The sequence below is a fragment of the Lepidochelys olivacea genome (genome assembly GCF_965140295.1).
Source record: "Lepidochelys olivacea isolate rLepOli2 genome assembly, chromosome: 8".
NCBI classification, from domain to species: domain Eukaryota; kingdom Metazoa; phylum Chordata; order Testudines; family Cheloniidae; genus Lepidochelys; species Lepidochelys olivacea.
In genome coordinates, this window is record NC_140418.1 from 46,558,264 (window position 1) to 46,584,203 (window position 25,940).

Sequence of the window (25,940 nt, forward strand, 5' to 3'; positions counted from 1 at the left end):
AAGATTCCAGTACATTTTTATTTCAATATTGTAATTGACTTTTAAAAAAAAACAACCCTGATGCCTTGTACAATAGGAGCCTGATCCAATGTCCATTGAAGTCAAGGGTGGGAGTGGGGGCTTTCCATTGAGTTCCATGGTGATTAGCTCAGGCTGTAAGTGAAGGGAAAGAGATGCAGCGAATGTAATCCCACCGCAGAACATCTGGGCATGCATAACTGCTTTGGTTTAAACATGACTGGGCATAAACCTCCCTTTTCTGTCAGGGTGAGCGAGGCTCTGACCACAGCATACAGTCAGAAGCAGGAGATAATGGATAGCTAACAAGAGCCTGTTCTAGACTGAACAGCTTCAGATAATAATTTTGTTTGGTACATATATGCAGTGGTGAGCTGGAGCCAGTTAGATTTTGAAGCCGGTTTAGAACCGGTTGTTAAAGAGGTGGGCAAACTGAGACACCAAAAGAAAACCTGAGTTCTATGGAGCGATGTCAGTTTACACAGCTGAGGCTGTAGCCCACTGAGTTTCTACATGCATGTGTAGTATATCTATCTAATGTATCTATCTGCACACACGGTAGGTCAGAACCGATATGAAGTGGTAGGATTCTCTCCTCTCCTTTCTCTGGAAGAATTTCCCTTTCTCTTCGCTAATTTCATTTTGAGAGGCTTAAAATGGTTGATTAGTTAATCATCAGAAAAACAGCAAGAAGGAGAAGAGGGAGGACAAGTACTCTAAGCAAATTCAAGAAGGGGACATGTTTCTGAGAATCATGGACGACTCGGGTCCTTGTAGTCTTCAGCGTCCGGTCCCACTGGGTCAGGATGGCATTTCTGGCTCCATCCCACTTCCCCGGTCCCGTCAGACGAAACTGATATGGACTGCACGGGCCAAAGTACGCTTCCAGGGCCAGCCGTGGATCCGTCAGGAACAGCAGTGGAAAATTGGGCTTCACACCAATAGCAGAGGCAAGTTCATCCATGTAGGAAATATAATCTATCTGTAGGGTATTGCTCTGCCCATACCTTAAGGTGGGAAGGGAGAAGATATAATACATTGCTGAATATACAGTATTGTACTCAGTTTTCTTGTAGAAAAAAGGCTTTTGGTTAATGGACACAAAAGGTTAATTCTGCACTTCTACATGGTGGTAGAAGGGACAGATACCCCACGGAGTATCTATTGTTGCTGTGATGCGGTATGCTATTGTTGCACAGAAATACTGCGGCAAACACATTTAACTCACTGCAATCTTACTTCTCATTGGCCTCAGTGAGAGTTTTGCCCGAGTGAGGGCTGCAGGGCCTGCGCTGCTCTGAATAAGCTACTTCTGAGACCTGTTCAGAAGGGGTGATTTCATGTGTTTGATATACAGCATTGGACTGTGACTGGATTACATCTGGAAAGGGCCAGTCTGATACCGCTGGAGAGTGAAGACTTATATTTGTTAACAGAAGACATGCAGCACGGACAACTTCGGTGTAGGTTCCCCCTCAAAGCCCCTCAGTTTTGTACTTCATCTGGGAGCTGGTGGGCCCTGTTCCAAGGGTGAGAAGGTATTCTGTTCTCAACCTCGGCCTCTCTGCTGCAGGTGTTGCTATAGCAGCCAGTGTAATGGGCCTAATGGAGGCGGATTCAGAATCCAAGCAGGAAAGAGAGGCCGAGGCAATCTAGAGGTCAAATTATGTTTTATCTCAGTCAGTTGGAGAAATGTAAAAATCACGTAAGTGGCGAATAATCACAAGTAAATCAGTTAGTTGTTTTAGCAGGAGCTACTATTTAGGTTTACACCGTAACCTACGGTAAATAATTACTGTTATCTACTGCCTATTGACTACTACTATCTTAATTAAACTCATGTTATAGGCCATAATTTATGAAATAACAGAATTTTGAATTAGAAAATACAATGCACCAGAACATAAACCCCACCATTGTACGTTCCCTGGTCAGTTTCTTAGTTTGCCACCCAGGGTTTGGAGGGGAGATTCTTACAATGTTTAGTTATAGCTTGAGCGAGTTTCTTGTGCAATCTTTGTTCACTGTTCTAAGATTCAGCTTAAATAAAGGCATGTATGTACTCCTTGATGCAATGTGCTGGCTTCTTGATTGAACAATTCTCTCTCCCCTCCTTTCTGGCTTACAGTCCCTTTGCTCAGACATTTTCACTGTTCCTGTCACTTCACCTCATCTACCTTAAGATTACAGTCCTTATTATTTTCTTACTTGCGCTACAGCTCACTTCCTCCTTGTTTCTTAAGTTTGTGTCCCTTTAATTACAGTTTATCTTTGATTGCTGCTTATTCCCCCCCCCATTCATTCTTGCTTTACTTTTCTCACAGCTTTCTAACACTCTTTTTCTAATAATTTCTTAGATTACTTAGAGACTCAGTGCTTTTTCCTCATTTAACTGTACTGTTCTTCCTTTCACTTTTCTTCTTTTCCCTGCGTACCACTGTCTTGCCTCTTTCTAGGTCCTGTCCCTGTTGTGGCTCTCCCTTCTCTTCCTATGATCTCTGTCTTTCTTGCCCTTCCTGAATTGGACTTTCTTCTTTTCAGCTCTGTCCCTATTGCCCCTCCGATGATGCAACTTAGCCTAGCCATTGGCTCCCAACCTCCTACATCCCTTCTTTTCTGGTGCCAGTCACTGCCTCCCTCACTATTAGCCTTGCTCTCTCCCATTGCTCTTTTGCTCCAGCAGCCTCCATTACAGGTAGGGTGTTACACCACTGTGACGTGGTACTCCGCACTATTGTTCACTAGACACAGCCCTGAGGCCCCACACTCCTTCTATTCTATGTCTTCTTGGATCCAAATACCTGGCCCTGGGGATACATCCCATGGCAACACTATGATCTGGCTTTGGAAGGGATGCGAAAGCAAATACACTGGCTGGCAGGAGTACTACAAATAAGACTACACTCTGTTAACTCCAGCAACAGTTGTCCATTTGTTATAGATCATGTGATTCTCTCACCTCATATTTTAAAGGTGGCATAAGCTAGTGAGCAGATAGGTAGGGTTGCCAACTCTCCAGGATTGTCCTGGAGTCTCCAGGAATTGAAAATTAATATTTAATTAAAGATTATGTCATGTGATGAAACCTCCAGGAATTCGTCAAACTGAAATTGGTAACCCCGCCATCCAGGGAGTTCAAATAAAGACCTAATGCTAGTTCACTTCAAGTCCTTTCCTCAGGGCCAGCTTTCTCAACAGAAAGAATATTCCAAAACAGGATCAAAGTAACAGAAAACACTTGGTAAAAACTGACAGCTTTCCAGCAGACAGCAAGCCGGGAGGGGAGAGGACATCTCCTGCTCTTAGGTAGGCTCTCTTGCGACAGCTTCCCTTTCTTTTATAGCCCCACCCTGAATCAATCACATGATGGGCAGAGAACCAGAGGGAAGTCGTGAAGACCAAAGGTATAACTGGGTTCAAAAAAGGATTAGAGAAGTTTCTGGAGCATAGGTCCATCAATGGCTATAGCCAAGACAGTCAGGGATGCAAACCCATGTTCTGGGTGTCCCTAAACCTCTCAGTGCCAGAAGCTCGGAGTGGATCACTCCATAAATTGCCCTGTTCTGTTCATTGCCCTTGAAGCACCTGGCATTGGCCACTGTCAGAAGACAGGATACTGGGCCAGATGGACCTTTGGTCTGACGCAGTATGGCCGTTCTTATGGTTCTGGTATGGTTCTGCTTGTAACCCCTTCCATGAGTGCACTTAAGGAGTGCCTGTATACTTTGTCCTTGGTGAAAAGATGCCTGTAATAATGGACTGTCCTCCCAGAATGGAACTAATCTTGCTGGTCAGGAACTGAATTTGCATTTTGCAGGGAATTCCATGATTTTAAAAAAATAATTAATTCTGAATTGGAATGAAAAGTCAAATTTCAAAATTTGATGCAAAATGAAAATTTTTAGCTTCAGGTCAAAGTTGTATTTTGATTTTGACTCTGTTTTATGTTGTCATTTATAAAATAACACAAAAATATAAAAACATTAAAAACGTAACATAAATTAAAAATAAATATATTTCAAACCAAAAAGTAATTTCAAAATTGAAAACTCAGAAAGTTCCAGTCCAGTAAAGTTGGATTTTGCTTGTCAGAAATGACACACTCCCATGGAACGTTTCAAGTTTGACAGATCCACATTTTCCGACAGAAAAATGCCCCATCGGAAATTTTTTGACCAGGTATCTACCCAATACAACTCCTGCCAAAGTAAAGGGAAATGCTTCTATTTGCTTTAATGAGGGCTGGGTCAGGCCTGTAAACAAGATTCTCCACCATTCTGAGGGAAGCTACACACAATCAGAGTGAGAGAGGTTCAGAACAATAGGGGTGTGGGAAGTGGAGGGTGCTGAAGGCTTGTTGAGGAGGCCACAGAGTTTTTAATGATCCTGAACCTGGTGCTGCAGAAGTTTTTCCTGTTATATTTGTTCGTTGGGCCAAATAGGGGAGAACCCAAGTTCCCAGGCTGAGGAAAGCATGTGATATACAATATTTGGGATGTATACTGGGGTGGGAAGTGGGAGTTTAAAAGAGTGGCTCCTTGGAGAAAGCCACTTGCTTATTGGATGGCAAGTTCTCATAATGCATGTGACAGAGCATATGCATTACAGAAATCAGACCATAACATTATACAGAAAAGACAGGCCGGGGTAGCATTTTTCATGCACACAGAGCACGGAGGGCTACCTGAGAACTTCACCTTGCACATACCATTTGAGCTTTTTCCCCATTTTTTCATCAATATCGTTCATCATGTCGTTCACTGGGGGAAGCTTATATAACCCTAGAAAAGAACAGGTACAAGGTCACGAGTTTATTCCATCTCCTAAGTAATAAGATACTCTTCCGGCCCCTCGCGCATGCTTCAGTTAAACCAGCCATACTCCCACTGATCTATAACTTCTGGGGTGAGCAGGCCTAGCAAATCCCATGAGGTCTGCAGGTGCACAAATGTACGCCTGCTTCTCTTTTCAGACCAGATCCCCAGCTTGAATCTGCAAGGAACTATAGGTTGCATAGCAATGCTAGTTCTCACAGGCAAGCTCATCTGGGACAGTTCCCCACCCCCCTATTTCCCTTCACCTACCCTTAAACACCCTTATAGCCCAGCGAGCTTGGAGATCTGCCGTTGGAATAATTGCACCGAGCGACTGGATCAGGCCAATGACAGCCATGGTTGGCTTCTTGAGTCGAGGAGGAAGGATGCCCTTGTACAAGGTGACCTCGTTGTCTCTGCATTTGATGATGGTGTTGTCTTCTATGAAGGGGTAGGAGTAACTGTAGCCTGTTGCAAAGATGACAAAATCAATGTTTTCCTGCACAGTCCCATCCTGAAATATAGCTGAGGTTTCCGTGAATTCCTTCACATTGGGTTTCACCACCACTGTTCCACATGTGATGCGGCTCGGGAGATCATCATTAAACACTGGCTCTTTACGGCTGGTTCTATAAAGAGAGAAAAGCACAGAGGCCTGTAGTATAAAGTGCTGCCTGTCTCCTGGCTAGGAGAAGCAGAGAGATCACTGTGTTTCTGTACACGAATGTCAGGAAAAGGAGGCTAACCCTTTCTCCTTGAACCTATGGTTACCCATCGCCAGTGCTCCACAGTGGTAATTCCGGCACAACACTCTCAGTTCAGATACGGCGAAGGTCACAAATAGATATCAGTTAAATTGAAACCGCCTTGCTAGAAGGTTGCAACTATGAAAAGCACTTGAGTCTGAAAGCCTGCAATTTAAAAGTTAAGGTTAAAGTTGGGGAGTTTGGCACCATCCCTGGCACCGAAGCACCAAATCTATTTACAGCCCATGTGTAACTACAGCTGTGTCCATTTATAGCATGCTGTCTCTTCCCAGTGCTGCACTCTGCCTTGCCAGCTTGCTACCTCCTAACACTAGTACTCATGCATGAGTTGATTTACGTGGCATTGCTGGAGTACCTCTTCTTTTATTTTTAATGTAAGGCTGCAGCCAGGATCACTTTAGCAATAAAGGTTTTTATCCTTTAAAGCTCCAGGAACCCTCTTTCTCACAGTTATCTCTTTAAGGTTGAATAAATAATTCACAATAAATTTAGAATCTTTCTTTTGCTTATGAGATATCCATGAATGGATCACGATTTCCTCAAAATCTACCATTTTAAATTATTCAACACTCTTTTTTTTGTGTTTTAAAAATACCCAACCTATGGCTTGATTGGAAACAGTACTTCGCAAGTTGTTTGTATTCTAAATTTAATATTCGAACCCAGATTGAAGTCAGATAAGTCCAGATTGAAGAAGAGCTCTGTGTAAACTCAAAGGCTTGTCTCTTTCACCAATAGAAGCTGGTCCAATAAATGATATTTTCTCATCCATCTTGTCTCTCTCAAATCCTGGGACCACACGGTTGCAACAACACGGCAAACATCACATAATTACAGCTGTTCCTTGAAATAGGATCTGCTAACTCACTTTTGAGATTCAGTGTAGTAGTGTATCTAGATGAAAAAAAAAGCGATTGTTGCCAGCTTTTGGGTTACTCTACCCTAAACAATGAGATTGGGTCCATTGATCTCCATATTCTGGCCAACGTATGGAATACTGCACATTTCCCATTCTTTCAGCTAGAGCTAAAACTAAGATCCTCCCCACGGTGCAATGAGGTTTAAAACCAAAGTCAGTCCAAACATGGACTTCACTGGCATTCTGAAGTCCCTGCAAATACATGGGGTGTTTCAGAGGTAAATTAATCTTTGAATTAGCCACTAAAGGTAGAGATGTGTTTTTGGCTTTAGGCAAAGAAGTGGACGTTGTTTAAAAAAGTACACAGTGTAATTGTAGCCATGTCAGTCTCAGGATATTAGGGAGACAAAGTTGGGGGAGGGAATATCTTTTATTGGGCCAACTTCTGTTGGTGAGAGAGACAAGCTTTCGAGACACACTCTTCTTCGGTGTAAGCTCGAAACTGTATCTCTCTCACCAACAGAAGTTGTCTCTCTAATGGCTTAGGAAAGGCATTGCTGTACTGGACCAGGGCTAGCCCTGCTAGTTTGGAGTCCTATCTCCAACAACGATGCATGAGAGCATAGCAAAATAGCCACTGTGCACCTCTCTGGTTGCATAACTCTGAGCCCATATGGGTTAGAAGGGACAGAGGATTCCTTTCCTACTCTTGCAAGCAATCTGTATGGCTCCTGAAGTGTGAGATTTCATTCACTTGTCTTGCACTCTTATTTTTCAGCTAACCTGCTATAAACCTGCTTCCTGATGAGAAGAAAGCACATTGATGCTACCAGTAGAGTGCAACCAGGACACCACCATGCTGCCTTTTCAAAGCTGAGCAAGGCTTTGCCTTCCTCTTCAAATGCTTTGCAGGGAGAATCCCATAAAATTACCTGTTCAAAGGCATCAGGCCGTAGTTCTCATGCTTAAACCACCTGTTCATCCTCCTCACATACAGCCAGTCGCTGATGGCGGTGGGAAGGGCATCCCTGAGAAAGGTTTCAAAGCGAGTCAAAGTCAACATATCCCACGGGTAGCCATTGTCCCAAACGCGACTCATCACCCAGGAACCGCTTCTGGAGCTGAGATAAACCTAAACAAATAATGGACAAAGCAGGGTGTGGCCATTACCATTCTAGAAAGGCAACTACAGCAGAGTGATCACTGGTAAAGGCCTCTCTAATTAGCAGGCCTGATTCACCACTGCAGTGCTCCAGTTTTACAGCAGTGTCACCTCACGGACTTCACTGCACTTACATCGGGGTAGAACTGGAGTAAAGCAGTGGTGAATCAGGCCCACTTCACATTCCTCCAGCTCCAACCCAGAACTGGTGGGAAGATATACTGCAAAGAAGCATACATTGCGGGAGTGACATCTATGCTCTTGGCCTGCTCTCGATTACAATTTGTGCCACGTAATGTATTCATCCGGCATGCGACCATTCTAAGCTTATGTTAAGTGTGGGAACTTCAAAGCCACCTAGAAGACCTGGATGCCTATTCCCATTAATTGTGTGTCCAAATCCATGATGAGACAGCTTTGAAACCTTCAATTATTGTACCTCAACAATGAGAACTAGCAACTCCACAGCAAGACAGGGAATTGTACCTGTGAGGCCGTGTGACTGAGTTCCGCAGCAATGTCCGAACCAGTGTTTCCCAGTCCAATCACAAGCACTCTCTTCCCCTTGAATTTTTCCGGTTCCTTGTATTCCCGGCTGTGGAAGTAGCTACCTTTAAACTTATTTAACCCTGAGGAAAAGTGGAAAGTAAAATGAGTTCATCTGGATATTTGAAGGGAGAGATTTTACCTGCTTGCGGCTGGACCCCTTTGCAGTACATTTGTGGGGTTCAGCATTTAGTCTCTCTCTGATTTCCACAGCAGATTTTCTCATTTCACAAGTCACAAAAAGGATTGTTCAAACTACTCATGCTATAAACTCCTCCTAGGATTTGATAGTTCAAGGGGGTTCTTTTTTGCTTGGAAACGGTCTACGGCACAGGACCAGGAGCCAGTAGCGCTGGTTCCATATCCCGCTCTTCCACCTTATCTAGTTGTTCTGGTTTTTCGAAGTTCTGAGCACCTGCAGATGGAGTGCTGGGTGCTCAGCAGCTGTGCAAATGAGGCCCATCACACCTGTGGGATTCAAAGTCTTCCCAGCTGTAAAATCATGTGCGGTGAGGCTGACTTCACTCACATTGGTAAAGACTGTTGAGATGCTTGGACAGAAAGTGCTACATAGGTGCAAAGCATCCTCATCCTCACCAGGCATAAAGGTTTTGCCACGACATCTTAGTTGATATCCACATTATGAACCCACTTACTCCAATGAAATTGCAGATAACAGAAGCACTCAGAGGTCATTGAGAGCAGATTCTGGCCCTGCACATTTTGCAGACATTTTTCGGTGAGACGTCCAACCCCAAGACAAGAGAACCTTTGCTTGCATAAATAACCATTGCATTTGAAAATAGGTCTTGATCATTTGAGAGGATTTGGATTGCTAACATGAACAAGGGACAGAACAAAATCCCCATAAACAACCTCTCCAAGTTGTTCTGAAGAGATTACTCCTGTGCCGTCGTAATGCCCTGCCAAATAGTAAAATTTGATGACTATATCGTTGCATAATGTTTCTCTAAATAAAAAGCTGGTGTTTATATAATTGCTAACATTCTACTCAATAACTGCATGGTCTTGATTTTCAATACTGCTTAGAGCTATTATTAGAACAAGTCGAAAAATGCTTATTTTTTGTGGGAGACAAGGTGAGCGAGGTGATATCTTGTATTGGAGCAACTTCTGTTGGTGAGAGAGACAAACTTACGAGCTCCACAAAGCTCTTCTTCAGGTCTGTGTGGCTTGAAAGCGTCTCTCTCACAGCAGAAATCGGTCCAATCAAAGATATCACCTCCCCCACCTTGTCTCTGATATCTTGGGACTGACACGGCTACAACTGCATGGCATACAACGTATTTTTTGTGTGAAATTGTAAAATTATTTTACACACTTTTCTGCAATTTTGCTTTGAAATTCCTACGAAAGAGAGGAAACTGAAATGATTTTGTTTTCATAAAATCATTATTAGTACAATTTTTCAGGTTTTGGTGAAGTTTTTGAAAACTGAATTATTTTCCAAAAATTTATTGGTTTCTGTTTTTTTCAATTAAAAAACCTCCTCAATGTGCTGGTGAAAATGTTTTTGGCTAGTCCTTGCTATAATATATGCACTGCACACACACAACTCACCAGGGAAGCAATCAACTGGGAAATGTGGATACACATGATGCCCCGAACAAACCATAAGCGCATCAAATACAGCTGACTCCTCCTTCCCGTCCCGGTTTGTAACAACATCCCACTGGCCGGTGACAGAGAAATCGGGGCGTTTTTTTACACTGCTGACCATAGTCTTAAAAGAAACAAACACATGAGTTTGTATTCATCAGCATCCGGTTCTGCAGGCACATAGCTTTGTAAGTGTCATTGGTCTTACTGGATTCACAGTAGAGAACTGGGTGAAATCTTGCCTCCACTGAAGTCCACAGGAGTTTTGCCATTGACTTTAATAGGGCCAGGATTATACTCTGGAGTACATCTGTACGAGCTAATGAGCTGGCCTTGAGCCCAATAACAACGTGCCAAATTATTTTGATTCTCCCGCCTGGCATTCTCTTACTGCTTCGCGACACCTTACAAAGATGGAAGCCAGTTACAGAGATGTGTTTTCAGTGATGTACCATTCTTAGATGGTAGGCTTTTTGGGGCAAGGACAGTCTCTCTGTTCTGTGTTTGTACAGCTCCTAGCACAATGGGGTCCTGGTCTATGCCTGCGGTCCTAGGTGCTATTGCAATAAAGTTAAATAATAATCACTTTGAGCTGGGTGATGTTTTGGAATCAGAGTTGGACAAATGTAGCCTTTTGATATGTGATTTACCCAATAGCAGACTGATTTTCACAAGTTTGTTCATTATTAAAACAGTCAGTTAATGCTTCAGGTAAATTTCAGCCCGCGGATGGATTGCTCAGGACCAGTTCTTTGCTATACCTAATTCACTGTTCTCGCTGTGTGATGTTGCCTAAGCCACATGGGATTGTTTTGATTGGATGGCTGAAACATTTATTTTATAAACAGGAAGAAGGCTTAACTCGTATTTAATCCCTGTGCGTCTCCTGTCTAACATTCAATTACTCCACCACCAAAACACCATGTAGATAGAAGACAGACTCAGAGGGGTTGTTTTGAGATGAATAGTGTGACCCATTTGCCCTTGTGAATTACTGACAGATTATATTTGTTGGTTACTCTAAATTAGTCAGTTAAGGCCTGATTGTGCCCATCAAATGAGGCTAGCAGGAGTAGAACTCCCTTCTACAGCCTCTGCCCTCAGAGGAATAAGGGGCTGGGGGTGAGTTACTCCTCCACTAGGAGCCACTCTTCTAATAGGGACAGGAAGCAGGTAAAGCCATGGCTCTGCACTTCCATGCACTGGCCTTTGCCGCTCTAAGTCTTACCTTGAATTTTATATATCTTAAAAGAGAAAAGTGCTTGGCATACATCCTGATGTACTCTTGGACCTTTGAATTGTGCATGTAATTTGGAAAATCATCAGGGAAAGGAAAATCAGGGAAACACATCATTTCTTTGCAGGAGTTGGTGAACACGGAGTGGTAAATGCTGGCTCTGCCTTCCTCGGCATGTTCCTACAGAGAATAATAATAATTAACAAAACAGCATAAACATCTGCATAAAAGGTGGCTGCAAGACTTGCTGTAACATGCTGGAGAGTCACTCCCTAAAGAATTAGCCACAGAAACACAAGTCTCATCTTACCTGGGATGCTTTGTCCAGTGTTCCTGCACATATAAGATGAGAAGCAGAAGCTGATGGTGAGCTATAGTGGGCTACCAGTGTTGCCAACTCACAACATTTTGTGTTTATCTTAAAGCCCCAGCTCCTGGAAGCAAGTGATGACATGGAAATCTAATCTTTCATTTTTTAACAAAGTAAGCTGCTTTGTTAAAAGAGAAAAGCTTGAAAATGTGACCTTAGTGTCCCCTGGAGGCAAGTAAGAAGAACCCCAGATTTACCATTTAAGAAAAAATCATGATTTTTAAGAACATAAGAATGGCCCTACTGGGTTAGACCAAGCGTCAATATAGCCCAGTATCCTGTCTTCCAACAGTGGCCAATGCCAGATGCCCCAGAGGGAATGAACAGAACAGGTAATCATCAAGTGCTCCATCCCCTGTTGCCCATTTCCAGCTTCTGGGAAACAGAGGCTAAGGATACCATCCCTGCCCATCCTGGCTAATAGCCATTGATGGACCTATCCTCCATGAACTTATCTAGTTCTTTTTTGAGCCCTGTTATATGTGGCTATTTGGCTTTGTCTGCTGGTGAAATGCAAAGGTCTACTGCGATCCTATTGAAATTAGTGATAAAAATCCCAATGATTTCAGTGGGAGCAGGGCGTGGCCAGAGTTGGTTACGATGGTGCAGAGGGAACTAACTGGGAGCAATAGTATGGAATTTAGAAAAAAGAGTTGGAGTGAACATCCTGACAGATCTATTTTATTGTGTACTAGTCTCACAGGGGAAGTGGTACATGCCGACTATCTTCACCAGGAGGCATTTATTGAAGAAAACAGCTACATGTTACTGAAAAACGAACAGGCTTCCACACAGCTTGAGTTCCAGTCTTTTCTCTCCCATTCACCATGGAGTGGGTTTCAGAGACAGAGCTCCAGCCCGAGCCAGAATGTCTATGTGGCTATTTTTCGTGCTGTAGCCTGAGCTACGAGATTCTGCCAGGGGTTTGTTTTATTTTTTGCTGTGTAGGCATACCCAGAGACAGTGAATGGCTGAATATCCTACTGCCACCTATTATAGGGCAAGCACTAATCTCCTGGAAGGTTTAAAGCTTGACTAAGGCATTGAGAAATAAAACAGATGGGAAGAATCTTGCATTGGCAAGATGAGGATACAGTAGATAGCCCCCCACTGATACTTCTGTGCTAAGCATTAATTTGATCGGTAGTCAGGAAGTTGCCAGTGACCTAATGGTTAAAGTAGGTTGTTGCCAATTCATGCTAAGTGTTTAAAGTTACCTGATATGTGTGCATTTATACTTGTGCTCTGCAAATGGGAATGTGAAGTAAGAAGGGTTATGTAATGAAAACAGAACAAAAAACATAGCTCCCTATTAACAGGCAATGAGGGGCAAGAAAGGGAGTTGACCTTTTGTCAGCTGCATGCTCCTTAGCTGGATTTTCCCTGCAAACACAGGAGTATCTTTACCTGTTGAGATAAGGAGCTTTATAAGCATCTGGGATGTGCCCTGCATTTATTCACTGCACTTAGTTTAACTGATTAAAGAAATACAGGATCCCCCTAAAGTTCCTCTGCTTTGTCTCAGGTGCAAACAGATTAATGACTCTTTGCATGAGAGCCTTGCTAATCTTAAGTGACAGGCAAAGAAACCGCAACCCTGTTGTTTTAACACAAGGTCACTGTCAACAAGTTTGAACAAATGATGGCTGGGAGAACTGCACAGTGAATTGTCTGCCAGGTGCAAAGATTGGGGATCTCGAGACATCTAGGCAGACTTATGTGCAGTGCTGTGGAGGAGCTGATGGTCATGGTACATGAAGGTACCAATGACATAGGGAAAGGTAGGAGAGAGATCCTGGTGGCCAAATATAGGCTGCTAGGTAAGGATTGACGTCCCAGACCTCCATAGTAGCATTCTCTGAAATGGTTCCAGTTCCACACCCAGGGCCAGTAAGGGAGGCAGAACTGCAGGGTCTCAATGTGTGGATGAGATGATGGTGTTGGGAGGAGGGATTTAGGTTTATTAGGTAGGGACTGGAGAACCTTTTGAGAAAGGAGGAGCCTGTACCGAAAGGATGGGCTCCACCTGAACCAGATTGCCGGCATGTAAAATTAAAAAGGTCATAGGGGAGTTTTTAAACTAAGGGCTGGGGGAAAGCTGGTGTGGAGGAGCTCACAGTTCAGACAGAGACATCCCCTAGAGGAGGATTTATTAAAGGGGACATAGGCACCAACTCCATGGGTGCACTGGGGCTGGAACACCCATGGAAAAAAAATAGTGGGTGCTCAGCACCCACCAGCCACAGCTGTTCCCTGCCCTTGCTCATCAGCTGATGGGGGCTGTGCTGCCGCCAAACAGCTGATAGGGGGTGGAGGTGCCGCCAAACAGCTGTTTGGTGGCTCAAGGAGGGATATGGGGGAGGGCAGAGACCGGTAGGCGGGTGGGGATCTCGGGAACGGGGTGGAGCGAGGGTGGGACCTTGGGGGAGGAGGCAGAGCGAAGGCAGGACCTTGGGGGAGAGAGGAGGAGCATGGGCAGGAAGAGGCAGAGCAAAGGCCAGGCTTTGGGGAAGAGACAGAGTGGGGGTGGGGCCTCGGGGCGAAGCGGGTGTCGGAAAAGGAAAAGTTGGCACCTGAGAAAGGGGATTCTCTATATCTTAGTGGACAGGAGAGGACACAAGTTGACAAAGTACAGGTAGGAACTGAAGAGTAACAGTCAAATGAAAAAGAGTCCCAGACAATTACATTATAGGAAGGCAGAGAACTAAATACTGGCAAGTTTTATGAGTGCTTGTACATTATACACTGTAAACAGTGATAAGTCACCAGGACCAGATGGTATTCACCCAAAAGTTCTGAAGGAACTCATATATGAAATTGCAGAACCACTAACTGTGGTATGTAACTTATCACTTAGCTCAGCTTCTGTACCATATGGCTGGTGGATAGCTAATGTGACACTAATTTTTAAAAAAGGCTCCAGAAGTGATCCTGGCAATTACAGGCCAGTAAGCCTGACTTCAATACCAAGCAAACTGGTTGAAACTATGTAAAGAACAGAATTATCAGACAGATAGATGAACACTACATGATGGGGAAGACTCACCACTCCTTTTACAGAGAGAAATCATGCCTCACCAATCTATTAGAATTCTTTGAGGGGATCAACAAACATGCGGACAAGGATGATCTAGTGGATATAGTGTACTTGGACTTTCAGAAAGTCTTTGTCAAGGTTCCTCACCAAAGGCTCTTAAGTGAAGTAGGCAGTCATGGGTTCAGTAACTGGTTATAAGATATGAAACAAAGGGTAGGAATAAACGCCCAGTTTTCACAGTGAAGAGAGGAAAATAGCAGAGTTCCCCTAGAATCTGTACTCGGACCTGTGCTGTTCAACATATTCATAAATGATCTGGAAAAAGGGGTAAACAGTGAAGTGGCAAAATTTGCAGATGATACAAAATTACTCAAGATAGTTAAGTCCAAAGCAGACTGCGAAGGGTTACAAAGGGATCTCACAAAACTGAGTGACTAGGCAAGAAAATGGAAGATCAGAACATAAGAATGGTCATACTGGGTCAGACCAAAGGTCCATCTAGCCCAGTATCCTGTCTTCTGACAGTGGCCAGTGCCAGGTGCCCCAGAGGGACTGAACAGACCAGGTAATCATCAAGTGATCCATCCCCTGTCGCCCATTCCTAGCTTCTGGCAAACAGAAGCTAGGGACACCATGAATGAAATTCAGTGTTGATTAATGCAATGTAATGCACTTTGGAAAACAATCTCAATTATATATACAAAACGCTGGGGGTCTAAATTAGTTGTTACCACTCAAGAAAGAGCCATCATGGATAGTGCTCTGAAAACATTGGCTCCATGTGCAGCAGCAGTCAAAAAAGCAAACAGAATGTTGGCAACCATTAGGAAAGGGACAGATAATTAAGAGAGAAAATATCATAATGCCACTCTATAAATCCATGGTACGCCCACATCTTGAATACCGCATGCAGTTCTGGTTGCCCCATCTCAAAAAAGATGTATTAGAATTGGAAAAAGCAGAGAAGAGCAACAAAAATGATGAGGGGTCTGGATTAGCTTCCACATGAGGAGAAATTAAGAAGGCTGGGACTGTTCAGCTTGGAAAAGAGGCAGCTAAGGGGGGCTATGACCGAGGTCTCTAAAATCATGACTGGGGTGGAGAAAGTGAATAGGGAAGTGTTATTTACCCCTTCTGATAACACATAAACCAGGGATCACCCAATGAAATTAGTAGGCAGCAGGTTTAAAGTATTTAAAGAACTTCTTCACACAATGCACAGTCGATCCGTGAAACTCATTGCCAGGAGACATTGCGAAGGCCAAAAGTATAACTTGGTTGAAAAAAGAATTAGAGACGTTCTTGGAGCATAGGTCCAGCAATGGCTATTAGCCAAGATAGTCAGAGATGCCACTTCCCCATGCTCTGGATGTCCCTAAACCTCTGTTTGTCAGAAGCTGGGAGTGGATGACAGGGGATGGATCACTCGATCAATTGCCCTGTTCTGTTCACTCCCTCTGAAGCATCAGGCACTGGCTACTATCAGAAGACAGGATCCTTGGCTAGGTGGTCCATTGGTCTGACCCAGGATGGTCATTCTTATGTTTTTAAGTTTATTTAAGAAAAGAAATCTTCATGATAAATAAGGTGAATGAGAAACACCCCCATGAAAACAACAACCACTGGGCTGCCATCTACCACCCCAGAGGCAGTTGCATTTCGGAGGTCAGTGAAGGGATTCCTGTACTCGATCTAGAGAGGCATGTTCCTGCAAGGTTCTGAGAAACTTGCAGTGAGAAATGAGGGCGTTCTGCATCTCATTGGATCAGGCCCATGGCCTGCAAAACCCTTTGGGCAACTCTGGACTGAAAGGCACTCTCTAAATGATCAGTAATAGCAACAGGCCGAACGCTGAAATCCTGCCTCTGGCCAAACCTGAGGACTGTACTGAAATTGTAGGAACTGGAAATCCCATCAGAGGTCTCAACAACAAAGCTGGTGGAGTTGGGCTGAGGTCATGTCATGTTGCACTGACTTTGCTTCAGAGGACAAAGTTTGACTTGGTTGAAAAAAGAATTAGAGACGTTCCTGGAGCATAGGTCCAGCAATTGCTATTAGCCAAGATAGTCAGAGATGCAACCCCATGCTCTGAATGTCCCTAAACCTCTGTTTGCCAGAATCTGGGAGTGGATGACAGGGGATGGATCACATGCTAGGAAGCTGCATCTGTAACCCACAGTTCAACACATCCTACACATCCCCCTGTATGCCCGCTCAGCAGAGGATATCAGTCTACTACAGCTGCCTGCCTTGGGACTTAACCCTTCAGCTCAGGCTGCAGAAGCTCATGCTTTTGGTCCAGGTTTCAATCCCCAGGGATGGTTATTTTGTACCTTTACATGGAAATTCCCCTCAGTCTCCTTGTTTCATTCAGCAGAGCATCTGAATGATCCCTTGGTGTTTCAGACATCACTTTTATTTTAAAACAGCCACCACTACGAGACATGCGCTTGCTAGGTCCCTTTGAGCATGGGGATGCCACCCTATGTCTCGGGAGTATGAGACATTCAGATACTATGGTGAAGATACCCATGAAAGCCCCTAGATCAGGGCACCACAAGTATTCTCTGGCAAGAACCGAATGACCTATCACTCTGAGTGTGGGATCCCAGGACTAAAACGGTCACCGACAAGGGACTAATTCTGTGGTCTCAAGCGACTGCAGAATGGGCCCCTTCAATGAGCGCAGTGAAATACTGCACTGAAAGGCAAGGGAAGACATTGTTAAAGAGTAACAGCACGTAGGGAGTGTCCCTCCCCGTCTGTGAAGTCACTGCCTGTGCATTGGCCTGACCGCACCTTTGAGAGAATTATCCCTCAGTCCCAACACTTAGGGAATTCCTCCCACATCTTGGCTCTTCTCTTCCTTAGCTCTTCTTAGCTCCTCCTTAGGTTCCTTCCTCTTTGTTCCTCTCTTCCACTGTCTTGGGAATCTCCCTGCTCCTTCAAGCAGTCTTTTCCCAGGGCATGTGGAAGCAACAAGAGCTGGGGCCGAGAGAGCAGGAGCCCAGGTCTTCAGGACGCACAGTGGTATCTGGTAGGGGTGAGGGAGCAGCCTCCACTGAACTCCAGCTGTGGCGGCAAGAGGTTGATTTGCCTGGGCCCAGTCAAGCATGAGCTCCCTCTTCAGCTCTATCCAGTCTGGCTCTGGGTTGGACTCCCTGCAGCAGCTGCAGGCAAGGTCCCATTAAAATGTGAGAGGTGGGCAGGAGGAAAAGGCCGGGGGAGGGGACAGAGGGGGGGGGGAAACACGGACTGCGCCTGGCCTGTGAGCCATTTGTTTGACTTCCCAGCCTTAGAGAGATAGAAGGAGATGCATTATCTTCAGGGGCAAGGATGGGTGATATCAGCACTGCACCAGTTCCTCCAGGGCCCTTCCCAGAAGTGATTAGAAAGATGCTCCTTATTGCACCGGACATGCTGCTCAGCTGCTGTAGGTGGCTATGCAGCCTTGGACACTCTGGCACCAATTCAGATCAGACAGAAGTTGGTCAGGGACCAAATGCTATTTCCATAGGAATGCTCTGGATGTGATGCAATTATTGCATCTTTTGCCTGAGGAGTTTAATGTGCAGGACCCCAAGAGATGGGTTAATGATCACATGTCCCACGGCAGCTGTTTTCGTGTGCACAGCACCATTGCAGTACAAGGGTGAAGAATACCACCCTTAACCAGAGCTGCAGGGGAAGAGTTCAGAAGCAGAGTAGAAACGGCCAGTTTGGAATTTAGCCCGGACATTGGGGCTAAGGCCCAGTTTCATCTAAACAGGTCCCTGTAACGATCACAAGTGATCCTGTGAGTGATGTCACATCTCATCCAGAGTACGGGGCTCCAGCAACTCGGTGCCCCCTTGAACATCACGCTAGGGACATGTTCAATATTGATTCAGAGGGAAGAGTGCCACTTCCTGAAGTGCCAACACCGTTTTCTGCTCAGAGGGACCTTGAGAGGTCATCAAGGGCATCCCCTTGCGCTGAGGCAGGACCAAGTAAACCTAGACCTTCCCTCACAGGTGTTTGTCCAACCTGCTCTTAAAAACCTCCAATAAGAGGGATTCCACAACTTCCCTAGAAACCCTATTCCAGAGCTTAACTACCCTTAGAGTTAGAAAGTTTTTCCTAATATCTAACCTAAATCTCCTTTGCTGCAGATTACGAGCATCACTCCTTGTCCTACCGTCAGGGGACACGGAGAACAATTGATCACCCTCCTCTTTATAACAGCCCTTGACATATTTGAAGACTTATCAGGTCTTCTTTTCTCAAGACTAAAGGTGCCCAGCTTTTTAAGCTTTCCTCATCGTCAGGTTTTCTAAACCTTTGATCATTTTTGTTGGTCTTTTCTGGTCTCTCTCCAATTTGTCCACATCTTTTCCAAAGTGTGGTGCCCAGAAACTGGACACAGTACTCCAGCTGAGGCCTCACCAGTGCCAAGTAGAGTGGGACAGTTACCTCCTGTACATACGACACTCCTGTTACTACACCCCAGAATGATATTAGCCTTGTTCACAGCTGCATCATATTGGTGATTCATATTCCATTTGTGATCCACCATCACGCCCAGATCCTTTTGAGCAGTATGACCACCCAGGCTAGACAAGCCTCCAATCCAAGCATCCCTTGGTAATGCAAGGTGTTATGGCTACAAGGTGTGCACTCCTGTGAAATTAGACAGTGACTTCACACCCATTGCAAGCAGCCAGGTGTTCCACCATTAAAACCACCCTCTGAGTTGGTATTAACTGGCCCTACTGTTGTCAAGACAGTAGCTATGGTCTGAGTGGGCAAAGGGTTGAAATCCCTTCTCTCTCCTTGAGATGGAGCCTGCAGATTGGTGTTGAGGCATGCTTACAGGGCAGAACGAAGGAAACGGCATCTGGAGAGGTCTTTGGTTTCCAGAGTTGTCAATCTGGGCCTTTCCAGCTGTAACTCCAGCCCAACATTTAAAAAGAAAGGGCTGTGTAGAAAGAGGTGCTGCATAGAGGCAATGCAAGCGCTCCTGCGTTTTTGTTTATGCAAGTGTTGCTGTAGCCTAGTGTGACAAGTGGGAATTCTCTTAATGTTTTGTATGAATATTCCGTGTGTGCCTCAGTTTCCCTTATGTGTTGCACAAGTATCTATTCTAGGTGGTGGAACAAAGGTGTGTGATCGTTGCAGAGACCCTAGAGGGCAGGTGTGACTTCTGTCTAGCTCTCTGGACACAGACCATAGCTGGACACTCTGTATCTGACACACTAAACTGGGAGGAGAGGTAGATACGCTGGAGGGTAGGGATAGGATACAGAGGGACCTAGACAAATTAGAGGATTGGGCCAAAAGAAATCCGATGAGGTTCAACAAGGACAAGTGCAGAGTCCTGCACTTAGGACGGAAGAACCCCATGCACCGCTACAGACTAGGGACCGAATGGCTCGGCAGCAGTTCTGCAGAAAAGGACCTAGGGGTTACAGTGGATGAGAAGCTGGATATGAGTCAACAGTGTGCCCTTGTTGCCAAGAAGGCCAGTGGCATTTTGGGATGTATACGTAGGGGCATTGCCAGCAGATCGAGGGATGTGATCGTTCTCTTCTATTCGACATTGGTGAGGCCTCATCTGGAGTACTGTGTCCAGTTTTGGGCCCCACACTACAAGAAGGATGTGGAAAAATTGGAAAGAGTCCAGCGGAGGGCAACAAAAATGATTAGGGGACTGGAACACATGACTTACGAGGAGAGGCTGAGGGAACTGGGATTGTTTAGTCTGCGGAAGAGAAGAATGAGGGGGGATTTGATAGCTGCTTTCAACTACCTGATAGGGGGTTCCAAAGAGGATGGACCTAGACTGTTCTCAGTGGTAGCTGATGACAGAATAAGGAGTAATGGTCTCAAGTTGCAGTGGGGGAGGTTTAGGTTGGATATTAGGAAAAACTTTTTCACTAGGAGGGTGGTGAAACACTGGAATGCGTTACCTAGGGAGGTGGTGGAATCTCCTTCCTTAGATATTTTTAAGGTCAGGCTTGACAAAGCCCTGACTGGGATGATTTAGTTGGGGATTGGTCCTGCTTTGAGCAGGGGGTTGGACTAGATGACCTCCTGTGGTCCCTTCCAACCCTGATATTCTATGATTCTATGATCTGTATCTGCCCATCCTCTACAACAGCCAGCCGAAGGATTAGGAGAACAAAGAGGCAGATGCCAGGTGACCAATTTGCCCGGGAAAGAGACAAAAGACAGAGGAGGAGCAACAGGGCATGACTGAGGGTGGGCTGCTGGAAGCAAGTCAGTCTCCTGGTTTGGGACTCGGGGAGCAGAGCCCACAGCTCTGAGTTCTGGATTCCCCCAAGATGGTCTTTGCTGAATGTCCCTACTTTCTGTGCTAACAAGCTCTGTTCTACGCTGTGTTCCAGACGACGAATAAACCTGTTTTACACGCTGGCTGGGACTCACTGCTGACTAGGGTGACCAGATAGCAAGTGTGAAAAATCAGGACAGGGGCTGGGGGGTAATAGGAGCCAATGTCAGAAAAAGCCCCAAATATCAGGACTGTCCCTATAAAATCGGGACATCTGGTCACCCTACTGCTGACTGCAGCGTGGAGGTGCATGGCCCCTAGAGGTGTCCCATCCAGTGGGACTCCCTGCGGGGAGCTCCCAGTGTGAACAGGGATGCGGAACGCTCTGAGGGCAGACCCAGGTGGCGCTGAAGCGAAGGAGGCTCGCCCTAGCGAGAGTGATCCCTGCGTGGAATCACACTACAAAACGGTCCTGTCTGAGCTCCATTCCGAGCGGCTGCAGAGCACAGAGCCTGTGCACCTGTGGCGTAGATAGGAGGAGAAATTTGGGTGGGCCCTGACTTTCAGGTGGACGGGCAATGCCAGACTGTGCTATCCACTGGTCATGCCAGCTGGCTGTGCAACCTGTCCGGGGAGCACTGATCCCCTCAGCTGCGCCCTGACTCTGCAACGGGGGAAGAGAGGGAGTTGCCTCATTGCGGGGTATGGGCTGCTGCTCTTCAGCTGGGGGCTCACATCTCTGCAGAGCTTATGGCCCCTGTGTCAGGTTGCCTCTGGCTGCGCTGAGGAGGCATGAACAGGGGCTTGCCTCTGAGCGCAGGTTGGCCCGGACTCTTACTGAGTTGCCCAGCAAAGTGCATCCTCTCCTGGGAGTGCTGCAGAGAGACCGGCCTTGCTGCTGCCTCCGGCCATGCAGAGGATGAGCCGTGTGGAGAGCACCATAGGCCAACGGGCAGCCCCTGAGCACCTGCTAGTTCAGCTTCTCCCTCCACGCCACACCCTTTTCCTAGCCTTGGTGCCCCCAGACACAGGGTTTCACCTTCCAAGCTGGGCACACGCATGGGGCGGCTCAGAAAATGGAGAGGCAGAGCTGCTGGAAAGTAGCTTTCTGAAGGGCAGGCGCATAGCTCCGTCCTGGATTTCAGGTGCCCGAGTGACACTCCAGGGACTATACCCCTGCTCAGATTTGGGTGGGCCTGGATGCTAATTGGGTGGGCCATGGCTCACCCATTCCCACCTGTGGCTACATCCCTGCTGTGCACCCGTGACACCTAGCACAGCGGCATTCCAGCTCTGGCCTTTGATGGCCACCTCGTCTCCTGGAGAAGGGTTAGGTTCTCTGTCCAGGCTCTCTTTGGGTTATGCTGGCCTGTCATTGACTCCTAGTTACTCCTTGGAAGCCGCAGCTGGCTCTGGCAGCTCTCTGCACCAAGGTGGTTCTTCCTGTGAGTCTGAGGCCTGTGCTGGGGAAGGGGAAGGCGACTATGTAGGTTGGGGGGTAAGGGCGCATCTTCCCCACTCTGGCCCCATGAAGAACAGGCAGAAAAAGGAAGAGAGCCCCAGGTTGCATTAACTTCTCTGCAGCCTCTCCTCTGAGGATTGAGAAGCTGCTCCTCTCAGGGTGGGGGCAATGCAGCCCCTCTGCCAGAGACACAGGGGCCAGGCTGGTGCAGAGAATCAGCAAAGTTTATGGGTAGGGCCTTTTCTATTGCTTGGGGTGGGGATCTTCATGAGGAAACCCTCTCAGATGTCTGCCTCCAAAGCCCCCTCCCACGAGTGCTAATGTGTGGGTGAGTGAGCTGTTCCCTTGTCAGCACATCTTCGCAGCAATACACAAACATTAGCCCTGTCAGTACCCCATTTCACAGATGGGGAGGCTGAGGCAGAGAAGTCCAGCTCCATACACATGGTTAGCCAGTGTCAGAAGCAGGACTGGAACACTGAAGGTGCTGGTTTCCGCTACCCCAAACCGCCCCGCAACATTTCATCACAAGCACAGTGGAAACGCGATTTGGTTCACTGTGGGCCTTATTCCTTTGCCCAAGTGAGAGAATGAAGAACAAGACTCTGTGATCTGGAAATAAGCAGCTCTTTGAATAAGGCCCCTATCAGAGTCTTTGTCTGTGCTGTCGGGAGGATCAGGTCGTGAGAGCAGAGCAGCAAGAAGAAAGTTACAGTGCTTGATGTCAACTTTTGTCCTGCAGACAGAGTCTTTTTATAACATGGCTCTTGGCTGAGTCTAGATTCATTCCTGCAAACCTACCGACCGCCACAGAGAACATACATGCAGGAGGGTCACTTTGAGGGGCAGGAGTACTGAAAGGTTCTTCCCCTTCAGGGGCGGAAGAACCCAGCAAGGAGTCGAGCTTTCGGTGCTACAGTAAAGCAAAACCAAACTCCTTCCTGCAGTCCAGGGGTGGGTGGCTAGAGCACACGGCTGTTTGTGGAGCAGACAGCAAGGCCCGAGAACGACTGCACATTGCACCATCATCATCGGGATGCAACTTCCCCCCACTCCCTGCCAAAGTAAATGAGTAAGAGTTGAGTTTGCCTGCCTCAGATGCAGTTGGCTTGGATTTGCGTCCCCAGATTGTGCCCTCAGCCTCGCTTCTAAAAGCATTAGGCCAGAACTAGAGTTTGCTTTATTTTTAAGACATCTAATTAACTTTTAACCAGTGAAATCTCAATAAAGCCTCCACTGGGTCAGTTATATATCGGGCTGTTCTAACACATGTGTCATAAATATAAAGGGAAGGGTAAAACCCTTTGAAATCCCTCCTGGCCAGGGGAAAGCTCCTCTCACCTGTAAAGGGTTAAGAAGCTAAAGGTAACCTCGCTGGCACCTGACCAAAATGACCAATGAGGAGACAAGATACTTTCAAAAGCTGGGAGGAGGGAGAGAAACAAAGGGTCTGTGTCTGTCTGTATGCTGGCTCTTGCCAAGGACAGAACAGGAATGGAGTCTTAGAACTTTTAGTAAGTAATCTAGCTAGGTATGTGTTAGATTATGATTTCTTTAAATGGCTGAGAAAAGAATTGTGCTGAATAGAATAACTATTTCTGTCTGTGTATCTTTTTTGTAACTTAAGGTTTTGCCTAGAGGGGTTCTCTATGTTTTTGAATCTAATTACCCTGTAAGATATCTACCATCCTGATTTTACAGGGGGGATTTCTTTATTTCTATTTACTTCTATTTTTTATTAAAAGTCTTCTTGTAAAACACTGAATGCTTTTTCATTGTTCTCAGATCCAAGGGTTTGGGTCTGTGGTCACCTATGCAAATTGGTGAGGCTTTTTATCCAACATTTCCCAGGAAAGGGGGGGTGCAAGTGTTGGGAGGATTGTTCATTGTTCTTAAGATCCAAGGGTCTGGGTCTGTGGTCACCTATGCAAATTGGTGAGGCTTTTTATCCAACATTTCCCAGGAAAGGGGGGGTGCAAGTGTTGGGAGGATTGTTCATTGTTCTTAAGATCCAAGGGTCTGGGTCTGTAGTCACCTAGGCAAATTGGTGAGGCTTTTTACCAAACCTTGTCCAGGAAGTGGGGTGCAAGGTTTTGGGAAGTATTTTGGGGGGAAGGACGCGTCCAAACAGCTCTTCCCCAGTAACCAGTATTAGTTTGGTGGTGGTAGCGGCCAGTCCAAGGATAACGGGGGTAATATTTTGTACCTTGGGGAAGTTTTGACCTAAGCTGGTAAAGATAAGCTTAGGAGGTTTTTCATGCAGGTCCCCACATCTGTACCCTAGAGTTCAGAGTGGGGGAGGAACCTTGACAACATGGCTGCACAGCACCTTGTGATTAACACAAAGGAACTTTTACAGGGACTTAACGGCCTGATTTTCAGAGCACCCGCAGCTCCCCTTTACTTAAACTGAAGTTGGGGGTGCTCAGCTTTTCTCCAAATCAGTCTGTGGCCTGTTTACATGGGTGACTGTGGTTAGTAAAGTGACCATTAGCACAGATTTCACCATCCTGTGCAAGTGCCATAGAAAGACATGGTGCTGAAAAGTGAGAGATCTGTTCTAAACAATTAACAGGTGCTTCTCCTGAAGAGCAAACCAGTCTATAGGCATCAGGGAAAGTAAGATACAAGACAGGGCGTATGCAGAATGGAGTGACAGCTGGGATGCGACAAGACCAGCCATATTCCGAAATCAGAATGTTTTGTCATCCGCCAATGAGCTTCCCACTTACTGCGAATTTCCAGAGCCCTCCGATGTCATCGCTTCTCTCGAAACAGGTGGGCTCCAATCCCTCGTCCAAACAGCACTTAATGGAGGCCAGTCCGCTCAGGCCAGCTCCAATGATTGCCACTCTCTGTACCATGGTCTCCTGCGGCAGAAAAGAAGCACACCTCTTCAGTGCATAGAGCTGTCAGAGAGCAGTAACCACAGCATTTCAGCAGAATGGCTTAGAACCTTATTACAGAAGACTAGGCCACCTTTGTGGACAGAAATATCGCACACACGCTCACTCTCTATAAATACAGTGGTAACTTGTTCTGATTCCTATTAACACTCAGTGATGTGAAACAGATCCAGCTACAATAAGGGAACGAAATGGAGCTGATTGATTTCCCAAGACCTGCAGGAATGTTAAACTCACAGTTGTCAGCTGTCCACTCCGCATTTCAGTTTCACAATCACTTTAGCCATTTCTCTTCTTTTAGCCTCCCCCAGGTGGTCCTGCTTTCCCCATTACCTTTGCTCCTTCTCGTCTCAAGTCCAGTCCCTGATGCCTGCGAGTGGGTTTCAGGCAGGCAGTGGAGGGAAGCAAATGCCTTTCCTGGAACCTATTATTTTGAGAAAAGCAACTAAAAGGTGGGAGGAGTTTCCCTTAAAGAGCAAGCCACTTTTATGCACCATCTCACAGGGGGCAGGTCTCCCTGGCAGATCTGTGTAAGGATGTGTCTGTATAAGTATCAGTGGTGATTTTTGGAACTTAGCATCCCGAGGAGGAGCTGGGAGATTTGAGCTCTCTGCTTTGGAAATAAGTTGTCTAGGAGTGATACTATTCCCAGACAGCACCTGGGGTCATTGGGCAGTGGTGACCAACTCTGATTCCCATCCGGATCTAGCATGACAGTGATTCCCTAAATGCCATCCCTCCATGCCCCACTTGGCTCTGACTCCATTTTCCAGCCCACACAGAGGGGTCCCTAGAAGCCACAGACCCTGCAAACAAGCTGGAGATAGGGTTAGATCACATCCCTGGAGCTGCGGTAACAGCAGGGAGAGAG

At 46.1% G+C, this 25,940-nt stretch overlaps 1 protein-coding gene across 1 annotated transcript; it reads right to left on the bottom strand.

The window, feature by feature from the left end:
• Positions 1 to 25,525, bottom strand: LOC311525169 (flavin-containing monooxygenase 3-like). The gene is made up of 9 exons (XM_084637038.1): positions 25,403 to 25,525; positions 24,896 to 25,033; positions 11,015 to 11,203; positions 9,748 to 9,910; positions 8,107 to 8,249; positions 7,391 to 7,590; positions 5,103 to 5,461; positions 4,727 to 4,799; positions 1 to 1,025 (listed from the first exon to the last, which is right to left on the bottom strand). The coding sequence occupies exons 2-9, from the start codon at positions 25,025 to 25,027 to the stop codon at positions 683 to 685; spliced, it is 1,602 nt and encodes a 533-aa protein (XP_084493164.1). The 5' UTR covers positions 25,028 to 25,033; positions 25,403 to 25,525; the 3' UTR covers positions 1 to 682.
• Positions 25,526 to 25,940: the final 415 nt, after the last annotated feature.